We start from the raw sequence: 22202 nt of genomic DNA, 5'->3' as shown, positions 1-22202 counted from the left end.
GTGAAAATTTGTATAATGCAGAAATACCTTGGGACAAATTATTCGCACAACATTGGGCAATTTCAGTGGACCGTGTAATGCGGTTAATGGAAGTAGAAGCAGATTTGTCGAAACAATGTATTACAAGTGAACTGAAAACGGCAAGGATTTCTATAAGTTACTTTAAACAATTATAGTAAAATTCACGTTTATAATCGATAAGAAATTTCAAAATTTTTTCCTTGCTAAACACGTTTCTGAAAAATTATTGCAAGGAAGTAATAATTTTAAATGAGATAATTTAAAAAATTTTTCAAGCTATGTACATTCTTCAGTCTCTAAAAAATATAGTAAAAATTTGGAAAAGCGTACGTATCGTGACAAACAGCTTCCGTTTTGGCTTAGAGAGCAAAATCCAACCGGATGAAGAGAACTGCATGAAGAATTCTGAAAGCTTGTGGTCCAAATTTCCGGTGCAAACGTGACCAGATTCTGTCCGAGATCGTACAAAAGTGTAGCTGGAAGATTTGATTTTCCAATATTTTCTGATATTTTTCTGCGCAGTAGTATCGAAATGTGATTTCCACTGATGTTTCTGGAATTTTTTTTTCTACTTGTCTTTTTGTTATTCCTTCCAGCGTCAGAGGAAGATTTCTGACGGATAAAGAAGCGAGGGAGAGAAATCAAGGCGCGAAGCAAACGGATGAAAACTAATCCTGCCGAAGGCAACGTGATAAAGGAATACAAGATCATGAGTGAAGTTGTGAGTCACGCGGTAAAATCCCTCGCGACGATAAGTCAAACCGGCGAATTTCCTTCTCCTGTTCCTTCGCTCCTCGAGTCGGTTATAACTCACGTCTTTCTTATGAAAAAATCGAATAATATTCTTCCAGCTGCGGAAACGCAAAGTTTAAATACTATTCCGTGAAAATAATCCACACATGTTAAAATGACGAGAGAATTTTTATAAATAAATTTAATATTCTGACTTTTCGTTGTGAAAATTACTTCAGCGCTACGAGATAATCGAGATTTTTGAAGCTGATGATAATCCAGTTAATTTGAAAATCTTGCGGTATACTTATTGCAAATGATAAAAATTCTTTGAAAGACGTTCTGTTACCAGTAGTAGGGGATGTTGGGGCAAAGTGGGCACCTTAAAATTGTAGATGTCTTAAAAAATTTGGTGGCAAAGTGGGCCCTCTTGAAATTTTTTAAATACCAAAGGATGAAAGTAACCACCTAAACTTTTTATTAAATATGAATTATTTGGAAATCATTCACTCGAGTAATTGCACAGCTCATAACGCGAAACGTTTCAAGTCGTGCTTTACTCTCAACTCGTCAAAGTCAAATAATTTTCTTAACTTAAGTTTATGATTGCTTTTCCTCGAAAAAGATAGATAATAATTTAACATAATCGCACATATGAAAACTAAACATTTTATTCTGATTTTGGGCATTATTTTCTTCTTTCCCTGCACGGGTGCGGTGCCCCCCCCCCCCCCCCCCCCCCCAGAACATAGACTATCAATAATGAAATAAAACAATAATACTATATTGTTATTTATATTTATTACCGATTAACTCTTGTGGTATAAAGTCTTCATCGCAAAGATCACTGTTCATGTTAGATTATGAAAAGAAAACTCATCTCGAAGTTTCGCAGCGCGCACGTGTTCACTCTTGAGTTTCCGACCGACGACTAATGTGAGTACAGAAACCTGTTCTCTTACACTACGGATTACAGAATCAGGCGTGACAACTCGGCCGGGGGGAGGGGGAGGGGGGGGGGGGGGGTCAAGTTCGGTAAATAGTAAACAAAGAGGCGTTGCCTAACTCTCACGAATTACATTGCTTACGGGCTGACAATTTGCAAAATCAATCTGACCTTAACTATTAGTGCAGGAAACAACGGTTTGGGAAATTCAGGTGGTTTTTTATTTCACACGTAGCATTGCGTGGAACGGGATTTTACACCTGCAAAACGGTGCTTAAAATACCATTTTACGCATACGTACGGCAAAAAAGTTACTATTATTATTATAGTTATTGGAATGCATTTTGACGTGAAAATGTTTCGCGATTTTTTGTATCATTCTACTGACTCTAAATGGTAATTAGAATTATTTTCAAAATTGTTAAATTGAATCTGAGCGCGTAATAAAGTTTCAAAAATTTTTTTCCACACCTCGAATACCGTAATCGACAAATCTGAAAAAATGATCAATAATACTGTGTCAGATCTAAAAAAATTAAAATCTCATCTCCTAATGTTTGGACTTTAGCTTCAACCTGTTTTTTTTTAACTTTTTTTGTACGAAAAAATTCGAAAATATAGAAGCAGATTTCAATACACCGTGATCTGCTGCTCGATTACTTCTAAAGATAGCCAATCATTTTTTCAAAGTTTTTCCAGATTGATTATGTATTTTTTTCTGGAATATCAACCACACTTGACTACGTCGAGAGAAAAATATCGTAACAACAAAAAACTAAAAATAGATTGAAGCAAAAGCTGACATATTCTGAATATTGGTTAGTAAAAATGTTTATTTCTGTCAGCAATTTTGAATTTTGTTCAGATTTTCATTATTTTCTTAAGGGACCCACTTTGCCCCACCCTTCCCTACATGAATTTCGAAAATTTCTTCTTTAAGTGTTTTGTTTCTAGGCCTGATCTCATCCATTCTTCTCAAGGAGAAAAAACTCGATTAGGTATTCGCCACCGGTTTATGTACAAGATCCGAATGTGTACGCAGGAGAATTCTCGGGATGAAAAGCAGCAGTCCCTGAGGTATCAGAGAGATATGTGGAGACGTGGAGAGACAGGAGATAAAGCCCATCGAGCCGGGAAGCATAAATTCGTCTCGCTGTAATATATGTAAATAACATACCCATTCTTTTGACCCACTGAGCAACTGACAGGATCGTGAATCCGTATATAAAATGGAAAACTTTTGACTTGTGAAACGTCTTCGCAAAGACTGGATTTCTTCTTCACATAAATTACGTAATTGTTGTTACTGAAAAGTGTAGCAAGTACAAAAGTACGAAAATTACGGTCGTTAAATATTGTTTTCACATCTTCTTAAAATTCTTAATGTGATTAATTCTTAAACTATTTCAATACCGACTCGAAATGTCTTTATTCAAGTAAAGAAACACTTTTCAGGTAATTTTGAGATGTTTTGGACATGTTTAAAAAAACAAGTTCTTTTCTTTTTTTTTTTTTTTTTTTTTATCAAAATTTGCGTTTTTATCGCAATGTAAAAATAATTCTGCAAATTAAATAGCGATAATCGAATTTTTCATCAAATTTAACCCTTATTTCATATTTAATAGGCATTATATCTCAAGAAAATCGTAAAAAAATCAAAATCAAAATTGTATAATATAGTGTAGAAAAAAGCAAAAAAGCTTAAACCAGAAGAAAAAAATAATTTTTAGCTAAAAGATTTTCGTACTAAAATTTGCTAATAATTTTTCCCGGTGTTAATTTTTTATTCTCCAAATTATTTTGAACAAAAAAAAAAAAAAAAAAATAATCGACACCATCGACGCTCAGGTCAGATTAGGTTAATAAACCGAATAGATAAGTGATCCTGTATTGTTGTAAACCTCTTTACGTATCACTGCGTAATAAATTCAATCCGGAACAGACGCTTTATTAATGAGGCAAACTACACGAATGGGCGTCGCGTCGAGCAAGTTATGGTCGTGACAGGAAGTTGTGTACAAACTATATCGATGTTTGAAGTAGGGTAAAATTGTCGAGAGCTTATCGATCTCGGTAAACATTTGGGCTAGGCTAATATTGCGATATCCACACACGGCGAGGTATCGAACTCGATCACGTGGATTCCGGGAGATAATCGTCAACCATTTCACGGTGCCATGCCGTCCTCCTTGGGTACGCCGATCTCGTAAATATTTGCCGATCGCGCATTGATCGGCTTTATTGATTATGATTTCAGGGCAAATCAGGTTGTTTGTGCCGTATTAACTGGAGCAGAACGTTGAAGTGACACCCAGAAACATGTGTTTCAAATTTCAAACTGTTTCCTCGCCTGTGAGAGAGAATAAATACCGATTGCTGTTCGACCACGTTTCGAAATTCTGTTTGCTGAATTGTTTAAGGGGTCCACACCCAACTGACGAGTAAAAAAAAAGAATTTTTTTAATATGTTTTAACCATGAATATTTATCTAGGCTTTGTTAGGCTTGATAAATACTCTGTTGATAACATAAGAAAAAAAAAAAATTTCTTATTGATTTTGATTACTTTTTATACACGAAAATTGTAGTTGAAAATTAGTCTGAAAAAATGTGGGTAACCATTGAAGATGGTTAACTTGAAACCAAAAAATCGAACGGTTTTAGATTCAGTGTGATAATGGCCTTGGAATGAATCATACAATTTTTGATAGTTGCAAAACTCTTCATTGAGTTTGATTTTTTTCAGATTTTTATCTTATCACAAGGTATTCAATATTGTCGATGACACTCACTTTTGGTTGAGAAAGTATAGCCAATACATCCTTAAACTGTCGAAGTGTTTTATTCGCGATAAAAAATTCTTTGATCTCCAGAGAAAGCTTTTTATTTCTGTAAGACAGGCAATATTCTCGTTTCTGAAAATCTTGAAACCCATCGGTGAGAGGATGTTCAATATTTCTATACCGCTATCATTCAACTCTCGACTTTAATAAAACATTCAGATTACACGGATAGACATAAAAATCTCCGAAGCAAATAAGAATAGTGCAAAAAAAAAAAAGTTTCATTTACTTTTTACTAACCAATCGAAATCCACCCTTAAAGATATTATTTTCTCTGTCAAGATCCGATCTCGTGTTCGAGAATACCTCGAATAGAGTGAGAGAAATTTAAATGAAAAAATTTGCAGTACTCGGGCGTGAATACTGTGAATAAAAATATGCCAACCGTTTCACGTGCAGTCTTTGACGCGCCGGTAGAAAAGAGCATTTCGGTGCATGCAAATTCATGAGCGAATATATCTTTTGCTACACGGCGCTCGCGTATTTCCCAGTAACTTCCGAGAGCATTGTCGGCATCCCACGCCCCATATCGCGGCCCCATCCTGCCCGATACTCCCAAGATTTACGAGTAAACTAGGCGAGCCCCCCAGCTAATAGACCTAGAAGTTATGGGGCAATTCAATTTCATTTGGAGAACAAGCAACTGTCTTGAACAGCACTGAACTCATCGACCAAAATCAATGCCTTTTCAATCATTTTATGACGACATAGTCGCACTAAGTATTTTCCTAGTTATCATCCTCGAAGTTTTCTGAAGAATTATAAAAATTGAGGTACACTGAAGTTATAAACAAAAGTTTAATAAAATTTAATCGATATGTTCGATTTAACTGACTTTCGTTCGTTTGTTTATTTATTTATTTAATATAGGAAGAAAAAAGGTGAGTTTGCTCGGTCGGTAAAGGTAGGAGTATTACGTGACCTTAATCGAATGTAATTCTTTGTCCGAGAGCAGATATTTTTAAGTGGTTTCGAATGGTGGAAGAATGCATATTAAAATTCAGTTTCTACTTTATCCAGCTTGTTGTTTCGGGGGTGCATCACCGAAGCGAGGGTAGCTACGCCGTAGAAATTAGAATAGATATTAGGTTGTAATTGTTAAGCAGGCCGCGCGTACACCCCGTTCAGCTAACGACGGTCAGCTTGAGATAATAGCGCTGGTCCAACGGCAACGGAATACAACTCTGGGATTACATTGTTACTGGCAACAGATTTGCATATTAGTGTAGACTAGGTTGTAAATCCAACCAACCAGCTGCAGGCCTGCGCCACCCCGTGGCGAATAGTCGTCAATCCCCGTTAACTCACTCCCTTGGCTTTGTCCAAATTACCAATTTTCAATTCTCTATGCAAATTGCTCAGGGTATTGTAGGTACTGCGGATACCTACAGTTTGTAATCATACCTACTTTCTTCTTGACGATTTTTAACTAGTTTTTTGTTCGCTAAACACTCATCGTGTCAACTTTTTTTTATTCAATTACTCTTATTTTTCCTACAGACACCAAATTTGTTTAAATAAAAATATAGAGGAGGGTGAGGCAAAGTGTGCCCTTAAGAAAATAATACTTAAAATAAGAATAAAATGTTTGGAGTAATTATCATTTCTGAATAATTCATAATTAATTAAAGTCCAGATGGTTTATTTTATCCCTTGTTATTTAAAAAATTTCAGGGAGCCCACTTTGCCCCAACCTCCCCTATAAGTTATGGAATTTTTAGTTCTTCAAACGGATTGTCACTGTCTTTTCGGATCACAGTCGTACTCACTTTACTGTTTCAATAAATAATTTTATGTATGTGTAATTTGTTGCAACTCATATTTGAGTGAGAAATATCTTCGAAAACAGAATTACGGGCTTTCGAATAACAGGCAAATTTATTCCTTCTTTCTTATAAGAATTCTTGTGGTTTTTTAGTACGACCTAGTACGAGAGTTTTGTATGAAGAGAAAAAAAATCATCGCACGAAGTCAGCTGTCGGTGAAACTATAGTTTTAAACCAGACAACAAGCATGGATTTCATAGAAATGGTAAGAAAATTATCCTATATTGGGAGAAATTAATGTTTCACACATTTCAACGCTTTTCAAACACAATTTCAACCAAGCAATATTAATTTTTTTCACTCCTGACATTATTTAAAATAATACGAAACGATATTCCAAAAATATTTACAACCAAACAATAATTGCGATAAAAAGAATGATAAAATATTGTCCCAAAATGTCTATGATTTAACAATATTGTTTTACGTATATTAAAAAAATTTATCGATTTCATGCACACTCTCTGGTTACCTGGGTTCAAAAAATTTTTCTCAAAAAACAAAAAAAACAAATTTTCTTCAAAAAGTATCGATCCTCATTCTTCGAAAAGCACTCGCCTCTTTAGATACGTAAATAATTTCAAAACGAAAAAAATAAAATTCATACTAATACTCAGAGTGAGACAAACAATAAAACGGGACAGAACCGTGGATCAAGAACGAGATGAAAGCAGTATCTAAAGCGACTGGGTTTCATAAACGTTCTAATATTCAAGACCGGAGGATAGGTTGGGTATTAATTCAAAGACCCGTGGGTGGTCCTGAATTTTCAGAGAAACGCGTTAACGCGGGTGAAATACGGCGGTTAATTAGGAAAACACCCTTAACGCTTCCAAGGTCAGATCGGAAAGATAGGCCCAACATGTGCCGGGATAAAGGCGATTAGGTAGAAAGTCAGATACAATATGTACCCTGCATGCTGCATGATCTCGGGAATTCCAGATCCACGAGACAAAAGACGAACGTCCCTGAGTCTCAAAAAGACTTTGGCCCATCAACCAAAATGAAAAATGGACCAATAAACGGAACTGAGTGAGCGAGGGAGGGAGTTGTATCGAATAATCAGATATCAGCCCCCCCCCCCCCCCCCCAAGCACCCCTAAGCCTCCACCGAAGAGTATCTCGTTTCGCGCTTCCACTTCACAGCCACACGACGCTACTCCGTTGGATAAAAAAAACTCCTTGCAGCCTTTCTCAAAGTGATTCTTTTCCTTTGGCGCTTAACTCGCGTCGCCCTTTGTATTCGGGATAAAAACTGAGCTACTTTGAGAAGACGATTTTTCTTAGCCGTAAAAACAATATTTCATTTAACAAGGAGACGCTGACTAACCCCTTCACTCCATTATTTAAAACTGGAAATTTCCGGAGGATGTAGATACCACGTGATGCCCGGTATCAGGGTTTCTGAATTGACTCCGTTAAAGGGTTTTCCAAGGTATATACCTGCTACGAAATATTTGTATGGAGTTTGAGGTCTTGAGATTAATTTCAAGAATTTTGGCTAAGGCTAACGCAGAATCAGAAGAACAAAGAGAATTCCACGGGGTTTCAAAAATTATTGTAAGGGATTCTATGGGGGTTAAAGAATTGTTATGGAGAATTCTATGGGGTTTGAAGAAATTTTATAGGAAAATCTATGGGGATTGACGTATTTTCATGAGAGAAGGGGTCTGTTGCGAGAATTAGGTGCTGCTTTGAAAATTCATATGTAAATTTGATGGCCGGATTTTGAAGCTGCCAAGCATCCTCGACGAGTGACGGATCTTTTTCCTCCAAAATTCATCAAAGTAACGACGTAATGAGCTTTACAGTTTCAAGTTTTGTAAGATTTAAGCTTCACTGAAAGCGGCGGAGGGTTTTGAATCGCGGGATATTGGGAATGAACTCTGTATGAAAAGCAAACGCGCAAGGGTTGTTATTAGCGTCAGACGCCCCCGTGAACTGAACGCCTAACGCTTCGTTGGAATTAACCAAATTAACGGAATCGACGATAGTATTGACGGCTGTTGCAATTATCAGATATTGTGCCCGATTTGAGGGTTGGGCTTGCGTTCACCGGCCGTTCGTTTAACGCATCGGCGGAGGCTGCATGGCGATCAGCTTTTCAGCTGCCACCTGCCACCCCCTTTTACTCCCTCCGAATTACAGAATCAGGAACGTTAGCCTCGTTCTAATCTGTTTATCGTTGACTATTCACAGATCACAACCCAATTCGATTCCACATTGAATTGTGTCAGCTCCGATATACGCAGCTGCAGCTTGCCTAACGGAGGGAGGAATGGTGAGGAATAGAAAAAGAGTGGCAAAAGAAGGGTTGCAAGGGAGGAGCGCAAGACGGAAACTTGAGGCTTAAGGAGAGCCTGAAACTAAGAGAGAGAGAGAGAAAGAGAGAGAGAGAAGGGGGGGAGGGAGAAAGCGGGAAAGCCTGGCAATGCCTGGATTAGCCTGTATCCGGTTTCACCCCTTTCGCCGAGCTCGTAGGGCTAAATTGTCGCTTCCAGGGCTTCGTATTGTTTTTCTGTCATTGCAATGCCGCCAAGTGCAACACGAGGAGCGACGACTGCTGGAATTATGAGTATACGAGGGTGAACAAGATCCCGCTATACGAAGAGGGGAGAAACCGGGGGTCAAATGAGGGGTGGAAATGAAGAAGGAAACTCTTCGTGAAAAATAATACCAATCTGGTACGACTGAAGTTGTGAGTAGGGTAAGTAATTCGCGTTATTCGAGTCCTGAGAAATATCATTCGACACGAGTTTGTATTTTATTTAAGTACTTCTTTTAGTCTTTCAAACGCGGTGTAACATTGAAAATAAAATTTAACGGTGTGATCGTAAGTTTTTTATATCTAAATCTTTTATTCTTTCAAAGATGCAATAATCTTGATAGTTAGAACGAAGTTTAAAAAAGTTGTGTATCTGTACACTACGTTTTGTTAGAAAAGAAAAAAATAAATAAACCTTTCCTTTAACCTAAACCAACTTTTCAGGGTGTGCCATGGTGGAAAATGGCAAATTATTTTTTCTGAAACACCCTACTACACGCCTATATGCATAAAACTTGTTTCTCACCGTCCAGTTATAACTTCCTTGGCCTGTAATGGAACATAATTAAGCGACATCAAGCCTCGGTGGTATTGCTGTCAGAAAAACTTCCCCTATTCTAATACTTCTACTTCGATACTTCATCAGCTCGTGTTGATCAATGACGACTTGCGACTACATGAAACGTGAATCAGTGTCTCAAAATTACCATAAAATTCTCTAAAAATAAATGACTCGAGATTTCCGAAGCTAGAATAGTTTACAACCATCAGCCTAGTAAAGTCCTGTACTCTGTATACAGCAGTATGCAATAAATACAAAGCTGGAAGTTGGAGTCAGGCATCCTCGTCCAAGTCCAGGGTTATGGCTCGGTGTGGCGGTAGTGCGGCATTAGTTGCGCTCTCACGAGTTGAGATCCGAATACCCAGAGGTATAATTTCGTTAGTGGACGATTTCGTGGTGGAGTATGGAGTCGCGTATGCTTCAGTCGTGGCTGCAGTTGAGCAAACAGACCCGTCTGTTATGCATACGCATAGTCAAGGACGTAACTTACTTTGCGAATAACTCTACACAGACACGATATACACGGGATGCATAATACCAGTGATGAAAGCTCGGCTGGTCTTTCCACAACCCAAATTGGAAATGCACGGTCCAATTACCGGTGACACCAAGTCCGTATTGACTCACTTGAATCAGCGATACTTGGTGAGAAAAGGATTCGGTGTGAATGTAAATTTGATCGTGCCATATTAGCTTTATATACCACCACATATTGTAACCGAAATTCGTTGGAAGTCCTTTCATTTTCACCCTTTCTCTCTGAATATGAATCAGTTATAAGTACACCATTGGAGAAAATCAGTGCAGTATATATACAATGGAAACCATTGAAATATCAGTGAAAAGTCACTGAATGGTCAGGCTATATGTACTGGTTTTGTTTCAGTGTTATACTAGTAACTGGTAATAAGTGAATTTTTACTAATGAAAAATTCAGAGAGTTCATTGATATCCGAGGAAATAGATGGTTAAAACTGAAGAGAGGAACGACGCGACGATCGTGTGTTTCGTGAGTGAATGCGCAATATAGCTGCACGCTATGCGTCGTTGCCTTCCCTTCATTGTCTGGAATTTAATTATAAAATATGCCGCAAATATGGCTTGGTTTATGTCCATGCTTGAGTAGAGGCAGAGAGACAAGTTCGAGAGAATTGAAAGAGGAAAAAGCAGGAACAATAACAACCGACTTCAATTATATGATGATATAAGTACATCTTTGCTGATGATCCTTAAAGTCGTGACTTGAAAAAAAAAAAAAAAACTATGCTTTCACGTCACATGAGAATGGTAAAGCCCCTCTCAATTCATTGATTGAAGTAGTTTTCGGTGACAGAGTGAAATCGGAGATCCGAGAGACGTTATCAGCACAACAGGTCCAGTTTCAAAGCACCCCCATAGCAGGAGTATATGGACTACACTGCTTTGTGTGGGATTTGAATCAGGACGAAAGCAACCAGTTTCCTATGGCACGAGTTCGTGGATTCGTGAAATCATAAATCGGGCGCTTTCATACTTGGACTTTGCGACTTCAAATAAACAAAAAAAAAAAAAATATATACAGAGATCGAGCGAAAGACGAAAAGCGAAAAGCTTTCAAAGTAGATTAGAGAAACCGATGCTTCAAAGGGCCGAAGATGGAGTGGAATAGACTTTCGGGTGACAGGTTCGTGGTTTCATTTCAAGAAACCGCTAGCAATTTTACTTCTCCTTTTAAACTTACATCCTTCAAACGTGAAATTTTAGTCAATTTTCGTTTGCAGATGTGATGTATGAGGATCATCAGCTACCCATATAGTCTATATAAACTGTAGACAGGGCAAAACAAAGTGTCACTTTCGCTATGATGAAACATTATAAGGAAGTGAAACCAAACTCCAAAGTAAAGGATATCAAGCGGTGATTTGGCAGTTTTATTTTTTACGAAAAATTACACTTTTCATTTCCCTTAATGAAAAAACCTTTCCATTTGGATTGGTTAAAAAATACCATGTTCTAGTGGGTGAAACTGCCAAATCGCCTCTTGACATGACATACTTTGAAGGGTGGTTTTACCCCCTTACAGCGTTTAATGGCAGATAAAAAAAATACGTACCGCTTACTTTTTAGTCTTCTATAACATATTACAAAAGAAATCAAATCGGAGAGATCCACTTGAGATACCTTCCTTGTTGGATCTAAGGGTGCAGCATCGCTCCTCGTAGTGATACTTTTCTGCTGATAGGTGAAGAGGTTTTCCCTGCAGCTATAGGGCGTTTAATTTTCGCAGGACGGTCTCGTGGGCTGGTTTTATGGGCGCGAGCGATATAAACCTATTTAAGGTCTTCACCTACGGGCACACATCGACCTACATACATATATACATATATATGTATATACTTGTATATACGCGTAGATACTGCACGAGGACGGCATGCGTTCACTGCTAAAACGCCACTCCAAAAGACACCAGAATCGCTAGTATCTCTCGCACATGTGTCGCATTTCCGTTCCAAGTTATAGCTGGTTTACGACTGCTCAGCTGAATCGCGCATCCCCGCAATGTATCGTGGCCGTTGTCGACCGTCAGCAGTCGTAATCGATTGTCTCTCTCTCTTAATTAAAACGCAACGGGGGTAGCAAAGCAATATAGAAACAAGAGAGGGAACGAGGAAAGATATATTCCTGTGTTCCACTTATCGCTATCGCTTCCGAGTTTAAGCAAAGTATTCTACACTCGAGCTTCATCTCTAATTCCGATCTGATTCCATAATTTTAACAGAAGAAATGACTTCAAAACTACTGTTTTTTTTTTTTTTTTTATGAAGTTACCAATTTTTAACGATTAAAGAAGTTTTGGGAAATGGACATTTTAAATTTGTCGCAGTAAGAAATTTCGACGCATCTAGAGACACTTATCTGATCACGAACAGAAGTGTTTTTGATAGATGCACACGGAGCATTCCATGACATTTCGATCATGATTTTAAGTTAATGTCTCAAAGTGATTTTACAATTTTTTATACGAAAATACATGACGAAAAATGCAATTGGAATTTTTTTTAGAAGTTTGATTTGAAGTTCGAATGAAGTGAACAAAATCCCACATCGATTATGGCAAGCGTGGTTTTGATTGAAATTATTGGAAGCTGGTTTAAAACTAGAAACAGTATACTCAGATTTATTAACAACCAAGCAAAATGTTTACGGGCATTTTAGTTACAATAAACAATTTAGTGGGCCTAAGCAGCCTGGAATGCTTCAAGCAAATAATTTTGCATCAATTGAGATGAATATACAGTTCACTCAAATTTAAACTGATGCGTAAATGTGACACGATTATTGGTATTGAATTTCAACTCCATCTGGATTTCATTTTTTTGACACTGTAAAATATCGATTGACCGGACTAAATACTCTATTGCCGGAAACAAAACCGAAATTCGAACGAGTGTTTCTCTATAAATAAAAGGACAAAGCATCATCAACTGTGGGACTAATCAAAGTAACATTGTTTCGATTGATTTGTTCCATCCAATCGTGGAATGGGTTGCTGCAAATATAGATACGGTTGACCTTACACTGATTATTATTTTTTATCACGCAGTCAACTATTCTCAACCGGGTCAGTTTGATTGAGCCAATAATGATTCGTTCCAGACGTTCTTCAAACTGTAGCAACAATGAAATCTTCCCCAAATTAGTTATATTCAGTTCCCTTTGGCGGCCATTTTTCCCCGTGTAGATCATGGATCTCACCTATATATCTACATGGGATTTTCAGACAAACGGGTATTTGGTGATAATTCATAAAAATTATAGGTGTGTGGTAGGGAGCTTCGGTGATTTTCTTTCAAATCTATTCATTGATTCGTGAATGCAGAATAGTAACTACACGAAGTGCTCAATATAGCGAATTACCGATAGCATTCTAGTATCGCGAGTCGTCGAATGGAATCGTCCTACGTTTAAAGCTCAGTCAATGTGCCCGCGATACCACACAGGTACATAACTTTATACTAGACCTGTACAGAATAGCTGAAAGTGCATTGATGTACGTTGAAGTAGGTCAGCCAATGAATACTGAATTGTTCAATCACCTGTACACGCGAATAATAAATACGAATCTATTTAAATTTTCGAGTAAAACCATGAAAAAAGCAGAGCAAATTTTCGAGCCAAAAATTTCATTACAAATAAAATTTTTTCAATCGTTGGAGAGAGTTTGATGACTCCGTTGTGCACCTTACACTAACCTTTTCGCACGGTGATCAGGTATCCAATAAAAATTGCACAGTGAATGATGAAAAGACAAATAACAACAACGGGCCAAAGTTTTTTTTGCGAAAACCGATCGGAATCTAGTTGATCGTTTTTCCACCTCATGTCGACTTTTTAACGTATGAAGCTTATCGAATAGAAATAAGATTTTGGCGAACTATTGTCGTAGTAAGAACTCGAATTTGAAGCACCAGAGACAGGTTCTGGAAGCCTGTACCAAGTTGGTACGACCACTGGCTCCAACCACCCGTTCTATTCTCTGTTTTGCTTCACTTATCAAGTTTAAGATTATTAAGAAATAATATGTGTTATTTTGTTGTTTGTTGAATTGACGGCGTTAAAGCATAATGGCATATAGTACGTATCGCCATATCAATAAATTTCAATGCTCACAAACCTGGCATTATAATTATAATAAAATTGTACATTATGTTCCTTTTATCTTGCAGCCACGAAGCACGTTTATCATTATGAACGTAGCCAATTAACATCTTTATCACGGACACGAAAACCGAGGTTAAGCTTAAAGCATGGATTGCGTGTGCCGAAAACAATTATTTCAGCATTAGAAGAGACACAGGAATGACATGTGTAACCGATGCTTTAATGCTTTTTAATGCGAAAATTAGAATCAAGGGTAAACGGTTCTAGAGAAATAAGTTACCAATTCGAGTGAGCACAGCGTGCGTGAGACGAAATTTTCTGTAAGCCATTTTGCGCATGCGGGAAATTGATAAATGATAAAACGCAGCGTCATATCAGGCGAGGAATTTAACATACATGAGAGGAATTAATGGTAAAAATACAAATTCCGGTGTAAGAACGAAGCGACTCGACGTTGCGGTTCGTGGTAACAACGGCTTGGTTGGGTATCAATCGATTACGAATTTACATGGATATTGCCCCGCCAGCAAGACATCCCGAGTCGAATGACTCGGCCACAAAGGTGAGGCTGAAGGTCAGGCCGTTTCATCCTTTGAACAGAACAGAGAGTGTGCCTACACGCACACACACACACACGTGGACAATTCCCTGTTCTACACGGTTTCCATCCAAGTTGTTTCTCATTTTGCATCTGGAATGGCTCAAGTTTCCTAACGGCCCTGGAGAGAGAGTCGAAACTACCATCGTTCTAAATGGTTACGCGTAATAGCGCTTCCACTCCGGATACGAATTACATACCGGTTGTGCAAAAGGGTCTTTTGAGCGGATAAAGAAGGTAGAGGAAGAGAAAAAAAAAAAAAAAACAAGGAACGAAGAAGAGTTGGAAAATTGACAACATTTCGCAACACTAATTCTCGTTGGAAGGAAAATGAAGAACAGTTCAAATACTGTTCAAAAGAATTTTCTCAATCGTAAATTATAACGATGAAACACATTCATCCTCTTTTACGTTGTATCATGATCGGTGTACCGATTTGTTTTCTTGAAAGGACTTGCTCATAGCGCGTGCTATTGAACTTGCTTAATTTTGATTGGTTGACAACCGTGCTCGCAGTTTTCACTGCAAACTTCCACTGACAACAACCGATTCCCTAGAATTACGGTCTTACACACAGGTCTTGCAGTTTTTGGTTTCGATTTGGGCTTCTTAACGTGCCAGGCCGCTAGCGTCGCTGCGATCGAGGGATACATTACACACTCATGACGTAGGTTATGTTTATGTATTCCTCGATCTTAGTGCCACCTGGATTCTTCTTCAATAATGGATCCACAGCCTCCTATTGAAATTCTGCCTAAGTTGCAAGACCTGTGTGTAAAACCGTGTCTAGAATCGACTGGTTGACCAGTGAGAGTTAACCTAACCTCACGCCTATTAAGAAGCATCGGATCGCGGTCACTCCGTCTATCATGCTATTAACATTTTTGCAAATTTTTCCGTGCCTTTGAAGTAGCTAGCGAGCAAGTTCTCTTGAGAAAACCTCTGGTACAGTGTCGACAAAAAAGCACGGTGTCCGGTTTTGTTCCAACGTAGTGCGAAACCGAGTAATTCAATTCGAATCAACTAAGCATTGTTTTGTAGTAGAAATTTTCAAATGCGACCTATACTTTGTTGTATCTCGAAGCGTTGTGTTGGAGCTGAACAATAACAATGATAATTGAAAACACAAAATTACGCTTGTAAGTATGTGACCTTGATTTCACCCGCGTAATAAAGGATCGTTTTCCTGCCTACCAGTGAAATCTTGATTTATATTTACACATGAATATGTTCATTTGAATCTAACCAAGAAATCAAAAACCATCTGGTTAATTTTCAAAACTTTCTAAACGAATGTCACTACCGACCAGACCATTATGACCAGATATGACACAATGTGGACACTGCCTCAGCGAAAATTTGGAATCACAAATCACGACATAAATTCCTACGCATATACCAAGTCCATTCTTATCAGTGCACGTAATCGTTAATTCCTATCTAAGAGTGCTGAAGCAATCGATTTACGAAATGGACTAATAAGAGCTGGAACTATCCTCAAACTCAAAGGCACAACGATGTCATGACGACCTCACAAATTGGAATAACTAGCTATTCAAAGTATGGTTCACGTCTAGAACTTCTCAATACTTCCAAAGCACACTGTTCTTTCCGGTCGGATCTGTTCCAGGTGTCCCGGTTACGATAAAACTGTACCAATTTTCAAATCGATATCGGAATAACTCGCTTGCGCACGCGTTCCGAAGACTAAGTGAGATATTGATTCCGATAAAAAAAAAAAAATAGCGGATCATATGTGTACTTTTAAACTCAATTTCCCCGTCTTAGACACACGCTTATGCCGTCCTTACTTTGCTACTATTGTAACCGCAAGACGAAAGAATATCGGGTTACATTTTCGCGTGTTTTACACCGTGTTTCCTCGAACTGAGTTCTTCTCCTAGATCTGGTAACTCAGTGTCGTTTGTGTACGATCGTAAAACACGAAATGTGGGCTGCTCACGCGACCGACTAGTCCGCAGCTTCAGGTGAAATTATACGTATTACACTATACGCTGGAGCTAGCTTTAGACACGTAAAAGGGAAGTATTCCCGACACTCATACATGCCTGAACCATTTCGGTTCAGCTAGGTACGTTAGATACGAGATTACGTAGTCCTTGGTTCAAGGAAATGTAAGGGCGCAATTATACTCTCGTTAAGGTCGACGTTCCCATGGGCATTCACTTCAGTTCTCGATTTTATCTAAAGGTGTAATTGGAAGTTGAATCGTTGATATCTCCTAACCGGCGCCACACTTATCCACCCAACGAGTCAATTACCGTGGACCGTACGCATCTTGCTCCATATTTGAAAGGCAAACGCGGCTTTACGAACATTGACGAAGGTACCTTTACTCCCTATCACTGGCATTTCCTCGCCAAATCTATGGGTAGAAAATCCAGTAGGGCCGTAATTTCCAGTTGGAAATGAACGTGGAGATTTATTTATAACCACCATTTTCCAGAGTCTTTGAGGTCAATAATGAATTGGACATCCTTCTTCACGTACACTGTATACATTCGTCTCGCTTCTTTCTAAATCAGATTCTTCCATATTGAATTTGCTATGGTAAAGATTTGATTCCATCGCAAGCACACCTCATCGGTTCAAACAACATCAACATTTCCCTACACAATGAGAGGAAAGATTATAATCAGAATAACAGAATTGTTCGCCAGTGAACCAAACCGAAATTTTTTTTTTCTAATACTTGATTGGTAAATTCGATTTTGGAAGCCTGTGAAGCGTGCGTAAAGTGCCCCATTTCTGATCAGTCCCGTGAAACGACGTTGGCGCATGCGCACAACTCAAGTTCTCGGTTTTACGCATTAGAGTTTCCTTTAGCGCATGCACGCATTTGAATAACTCAATTATTGAGCGGAAATCACTCACTTTTCGCACTTGTGACACAATATACTATTCTTATCTAAATTTCATTCAGACCGTCGATAGATTCTCACCCTTTGTTTGTTTTTTTTTTTTTAACAATTCAAGGTTCTGTAATCTCTCGTCTAAGTGAATCAATCTTGAATAACGTGGTCCACCGAACTGTAAATTTCAAAATAAAGGAGACTCAGAGACGAGTCAGATTCGCTGTAAGATAAAATTCTTGATGTTTGCGATTTTATCGATAAAAACTTATAAAAAGTAAGTGAATTTATTATTTATATTGAAAAATTGACTCAGCTACGAAAATCATTTATCTACTCAGCAAGGAAAAGGAAATTTTGTGCTCGTTTATTACGTGAACTGCGCGTAAATTTCTCTTGATTTTACTCATATACATGTAATTTTCATTCTCTGAACAGTTGTTACTGGTTCATTCGATCATTCATCCGTTCAACGCATCATATTTCATATGTAAATCAACTTCAAATTTCCATTATTACCTGTGCAGGCAGTGTAAACTTTTCTGAACTAACACTGCTGTTTTAGTCAATTTCACAGTGTAATTATTTCGCAAAAACAGTTCACTCATACTTGATGTGATCTTTTTGCGCGAAATCGTGGTGAATGCAAAAAAAAATTGTAATATTGACCACACAGAATTGACGTCGTGGACGCATTTATATTGCAGCACGTAATTCACACGAATCGAACAGAGTGAGAACTAAATTGCACAAACAACAAGACCCTTGCCTCCATAAATTAGAATGCAACAATGCAACATCTCTTCATCAATCCGAGTGTCACTGCAAATTTTCTTCAACCACGATCTGAGTATTTTCCCAGGTCTGTCATATCATCAATAAAGCAGCAGCTTTACTTCATTTCTAAATTATCTACGATGGCAGTGAATCCCATCGTTCCACAAGTCGTAAAAATTACCACTTAGTACTCTCCTGGCGATGGCCGCAGGGGCACTCTTGCTGGTAATTCGAATTAAAAGTATGAATGGTACCTTAGACGTCAAGTGGCAAGGGTAGGATTGAGAACAAACGTGAGAGCTTGGTGAGAGCAATATGGTGGCGTGAACTGGGTCATTAGTAAATTGTTGTAAGTCACTTGCGAATACAGAAGTACGAAAAATTTAGTGCAAGCTCTGAAGCTTTAATAAGAAAATTACAGCGGATTGGTTTTTGATTGTCAAAATTGATGACTGTACTCACGTAAATCGTCACTACGTAACCGATAAACTTTTTTCAATCTCCAAAGAATACAGGATACGGCGCTATTTCTAATACAATTAAGATATCTTTCGAAATACTCTAACCTTTTACGCGATGAGTTAAACTTTACTTTAGTTGAAATTGAAAAGCCTTTTCCTATTTTATCTGCAGTTCCAGCAAGCGAATTGTTGGCGCGTTAGATACTCGCATAAGTGAGACTTCTGGCTCGACTATTACCTACGTGGTAATAGCAGTGATGATTGTATTAAGCGATAGTCATAATACAGTAATCGCGAGGTGGCACGACGGCTTTCTAATGCCTCTAATACGCAGTAAGGGGTGCACAGACTTCGTTTAGCAGTATTTAGGTACAGTGAATTGAATTCCGAGAGTGAAATCCCGCCGAGACGTAATTGTTCATCCCCTTATGAAGCCCGGTAAAGTACTTCTGCAATCGGCACTTTCAGCTCAGAGAATTTATTTTTCAGACTCTAAAGATCGCGGGCGAGTGCAGTTCTATAAAAAATGTTAAGAAGATATTGTGATACCAAAGTGATTAGTAAAGCTTAGTGAAAAACTCTAATAATTATATCAACATCAATGTGAATTGAGAGACCTATTGGTCTATCCTTGAGTAGTGTGCAATAACTTTGAGAATCTTTTCAGCTCTACTTCGAATCGGCCGGTTAGGATGTAGGAGGAATATCAACTCACAAGTGGGGATGTTTTGAAATCAGCATCAAATGTCTGGGCTACTTTATTAGAAAATGATGACAAATTACCTCATTAGTAGCTAGAATACTAGTTCAATCCCCGCTACTTTTCCAGTTTCTCTAATATCGTGTAAAAATTGTACACCAAAAGTGGGAGCACCAAGCGAACAGACGATACCGCTCAATCATAATAAACTCGTGACGGAAATCGCGAGTTGAACATACTCTTGCTGGTCAGAAGTATAGTTTTATTAGCATTCATACAACGATCGTTAAATGCGCGATTAATGCGAGAGTTGTACGCTGGTCACGAGGAGAATCATACTTCGCACGCAATGTTTCCAACCATATACTGGGCAGTCTGCATGCTTGAACGCGGATATCGATCCCAAGAATGTACAGAGCTCTCTGTACCCTGATAAGAAGTGCCCAGGTTTCGGAACTCACATGGTTGACGGTAACGAAAGAGAAGTCAGTGCATTCACAGGGAGATGAAGAGATGACATGTCCTCAAAAAAAAATTGATCAAAACCAACAGATGAATGGTCAAGTTTAAGCGACCATTCTGCGAGCTTTCTGGTGGTTTCCATACTTTTTCCTCACCCTGTATATGAGTGATACCATTTCAGTGTTAACCATTTCTCACCAAAAACCCACGGAAAAGGTGTCCGATGCAACTGATTCCGCTATTCAAAGCTTCAGAACATACCTTTCAATACATCCGATTCCGTTGTACGATATTTTTCATTGTCCGTGTTTTCGCTATGTTAAAATAATTTATTCATCAGCCGTAACGCGACGATCCGTGCCGACATTTTCCATGCTACGAATAAGCATGGCGATTGAAAGCAATCTTGTAAGTGTAGCGATACTTCCAACATACAAGCCTAGACGACTTGGTACGCTGCGATGACATCACGGACAACGAATTTTCTGTGTTGGGGAATGTTAAATCATCACCGCCTAAAAGAGATTAGCGAATGCTAGTGATTATAGTCAACTAAAGCCAAATACCGCGTTGTTCACACACCGGAGTGAACGGGCTTTTTATTATAAACTTCGGATAGAACCAGTTGCTGCTACTCGCTAGTTCGACTTACGTAAGCAGTAAATAATCACTGGCCTGTTGATTTAACAGTATGTTAAATTTTGCAGTATCCTGGGGTCATTATGCAATGCAGCATTCTCCAACTTGATAAAAACGGTGAATCTGATTTCGGTTTCCAGATATCTGTTCAACATTATGCCACAAAAGGGTAAATCCAGTAGAGACTAACAAATACAGGTGTTGTTGCAACACCACAAGCCGATTTCAATAACATATTATTCATACATTACGGGAAAAATCAGAGACCCATATTTCATGAATCCGTCCCTTAAAAAATAATCACCTTCAATTATTTTTTCTTTGTATTAAATATATAAATAACTAGCACGCACTTTTTTTTATTTTACCACGAGTTTGAACATGATACGAAAAATTCCGGAGTTATGAAGTTTTAAAGTTTCAAAGTCGGTAAAGTCAAACAAGTCAAACATAAATTTACTAATTGACACGCTCGTGTTACAGGACAGAGAAGTGTAAATTCCACGAGTGGTTGTGGAACTTCAAAAATTCATAACTTTGAAATTTTGCATGTCATGTTGAAATGAAGAAACACAACTTTTCCATTTTTTGACTGGATTCATAAAAACTTGGAGTGTTGGTCAAAATCCACCTTCTTGCGTGTACGACAGACGCATTAGGTATGCAAATAGTCAGGCTATCAAGGCTCAAATAGCTCTTCATAATTAGAAAGTGCATATTGCACAGCAAAACCGGTTAATTCGTATTCCGAATAAAACGGACTCGGTTAATCGAGGATCTGAACTTATTCATTTCTTTTACTCACTGCTCCGTGCCAAGTCACGTGTCTTCATATTTTCTCAGGACTTTTGTTTTTATGTAACTAATCGGACTCTTCTAACCAGGAAGGTATCCCAGGTCGATTTCTGCGTTTTTATTTCTTTTGTAATATGACATAGTAGACTAAAAACTAAGCGACACGTTTTTTTTTCATCTGCCATAAAAGACTTTAAGATGATGGTGATCCCACCATCCAAAGTAACTCACGTCAAGGGGCAATTCGGCAGTTTATATTTTTTTTCTCATTGCAAAATCGCATTTTTCATTTCCCGTGGGATTGGTCAAAAAATATTGTTTCTATTGGTGAAACTGCCAAATCACCCCCCGACATGACGCCTTACTTTGGAAGGTGATTTCACCCCCCTGAAGTGTTCAATGGCAGACAGAAAAACAATTCACGTCGCTTAGTTTTTAGTCTAGTATAACATATTACAAAATGAATCGTATCGGAGATATCGATTTGAGATATCTTCCTTGTAAGACGATACTAACCGTCAAATACTTCTGAGTTTGTACAGAGCAAGACTAAGTTATGAGCAAACCGGAGGGTTTCACGCTACTGCTGGCCTCATGGGGTTACCATTTGTCATTTCAGACAGGAGACAGATCGACTTTTGAGGTCCGTCAAGAGCTCGACTGGCGATGCAGGAGTCGTGGGTACGTAGGTGGTCATAAGAAAATAATTCTTGGAGATATTCAGCAAGTGCGTGTAGGGGGGGGAGGGGAGGGTTCACAAATTTCCATCAATTGCAAGCCTT

General features: G+C 38.3%; 1 protein-coding gene across 2 annotated transcripts in view; it reads right to left on the bottom strand.

Annotated features, from left to right (window-relative positions):
* Positions 1 to 13792, bottom strand: part of LOC124411697 (protein turtle homolog A-like) — a 130024-nt gene extending 116232 nt beyond the window's left edge. The window contains exon 1 of one of the 2 annotated variants that reach the window (XM_046890977.1): positions 13707 to 13792. Coding sequence is in view for 1 of the 2 variants with exons in the window: in XM_046890976.1 (XP_046746932.1) it covers positions 1560 to 1608 (49 nt within the window). In the remaining variant the exon portion in view is untranslated. Of the gene's footprint in view, positions 1 to 1559; positions 1677 to 13706 lie in introns of those variants that run through there. The other variant, XM_046890976.1, reaches the window with a different exon arrangement.
* Positions 13793 to 22202: the final 8410 nt, after the last annotated feature.

Source organism: Diprion similis, chromosome 10 (assembly GCF_021155765.1).
Source record: "Diprion similis isolate iyDipSimi1 chromosome 10, iyDipSimi1.1, whole genome shotgun sequence".
NCBI classification, from domain to species: Eukaryota; Metazoa; Arthropoda; class Insecta; order Hymenoptera; family Diprionidae; genus Diprion; species Diprion similis.
This window is presented reverse-complemented; position numbering and strand designations above follow the sequence as displayed.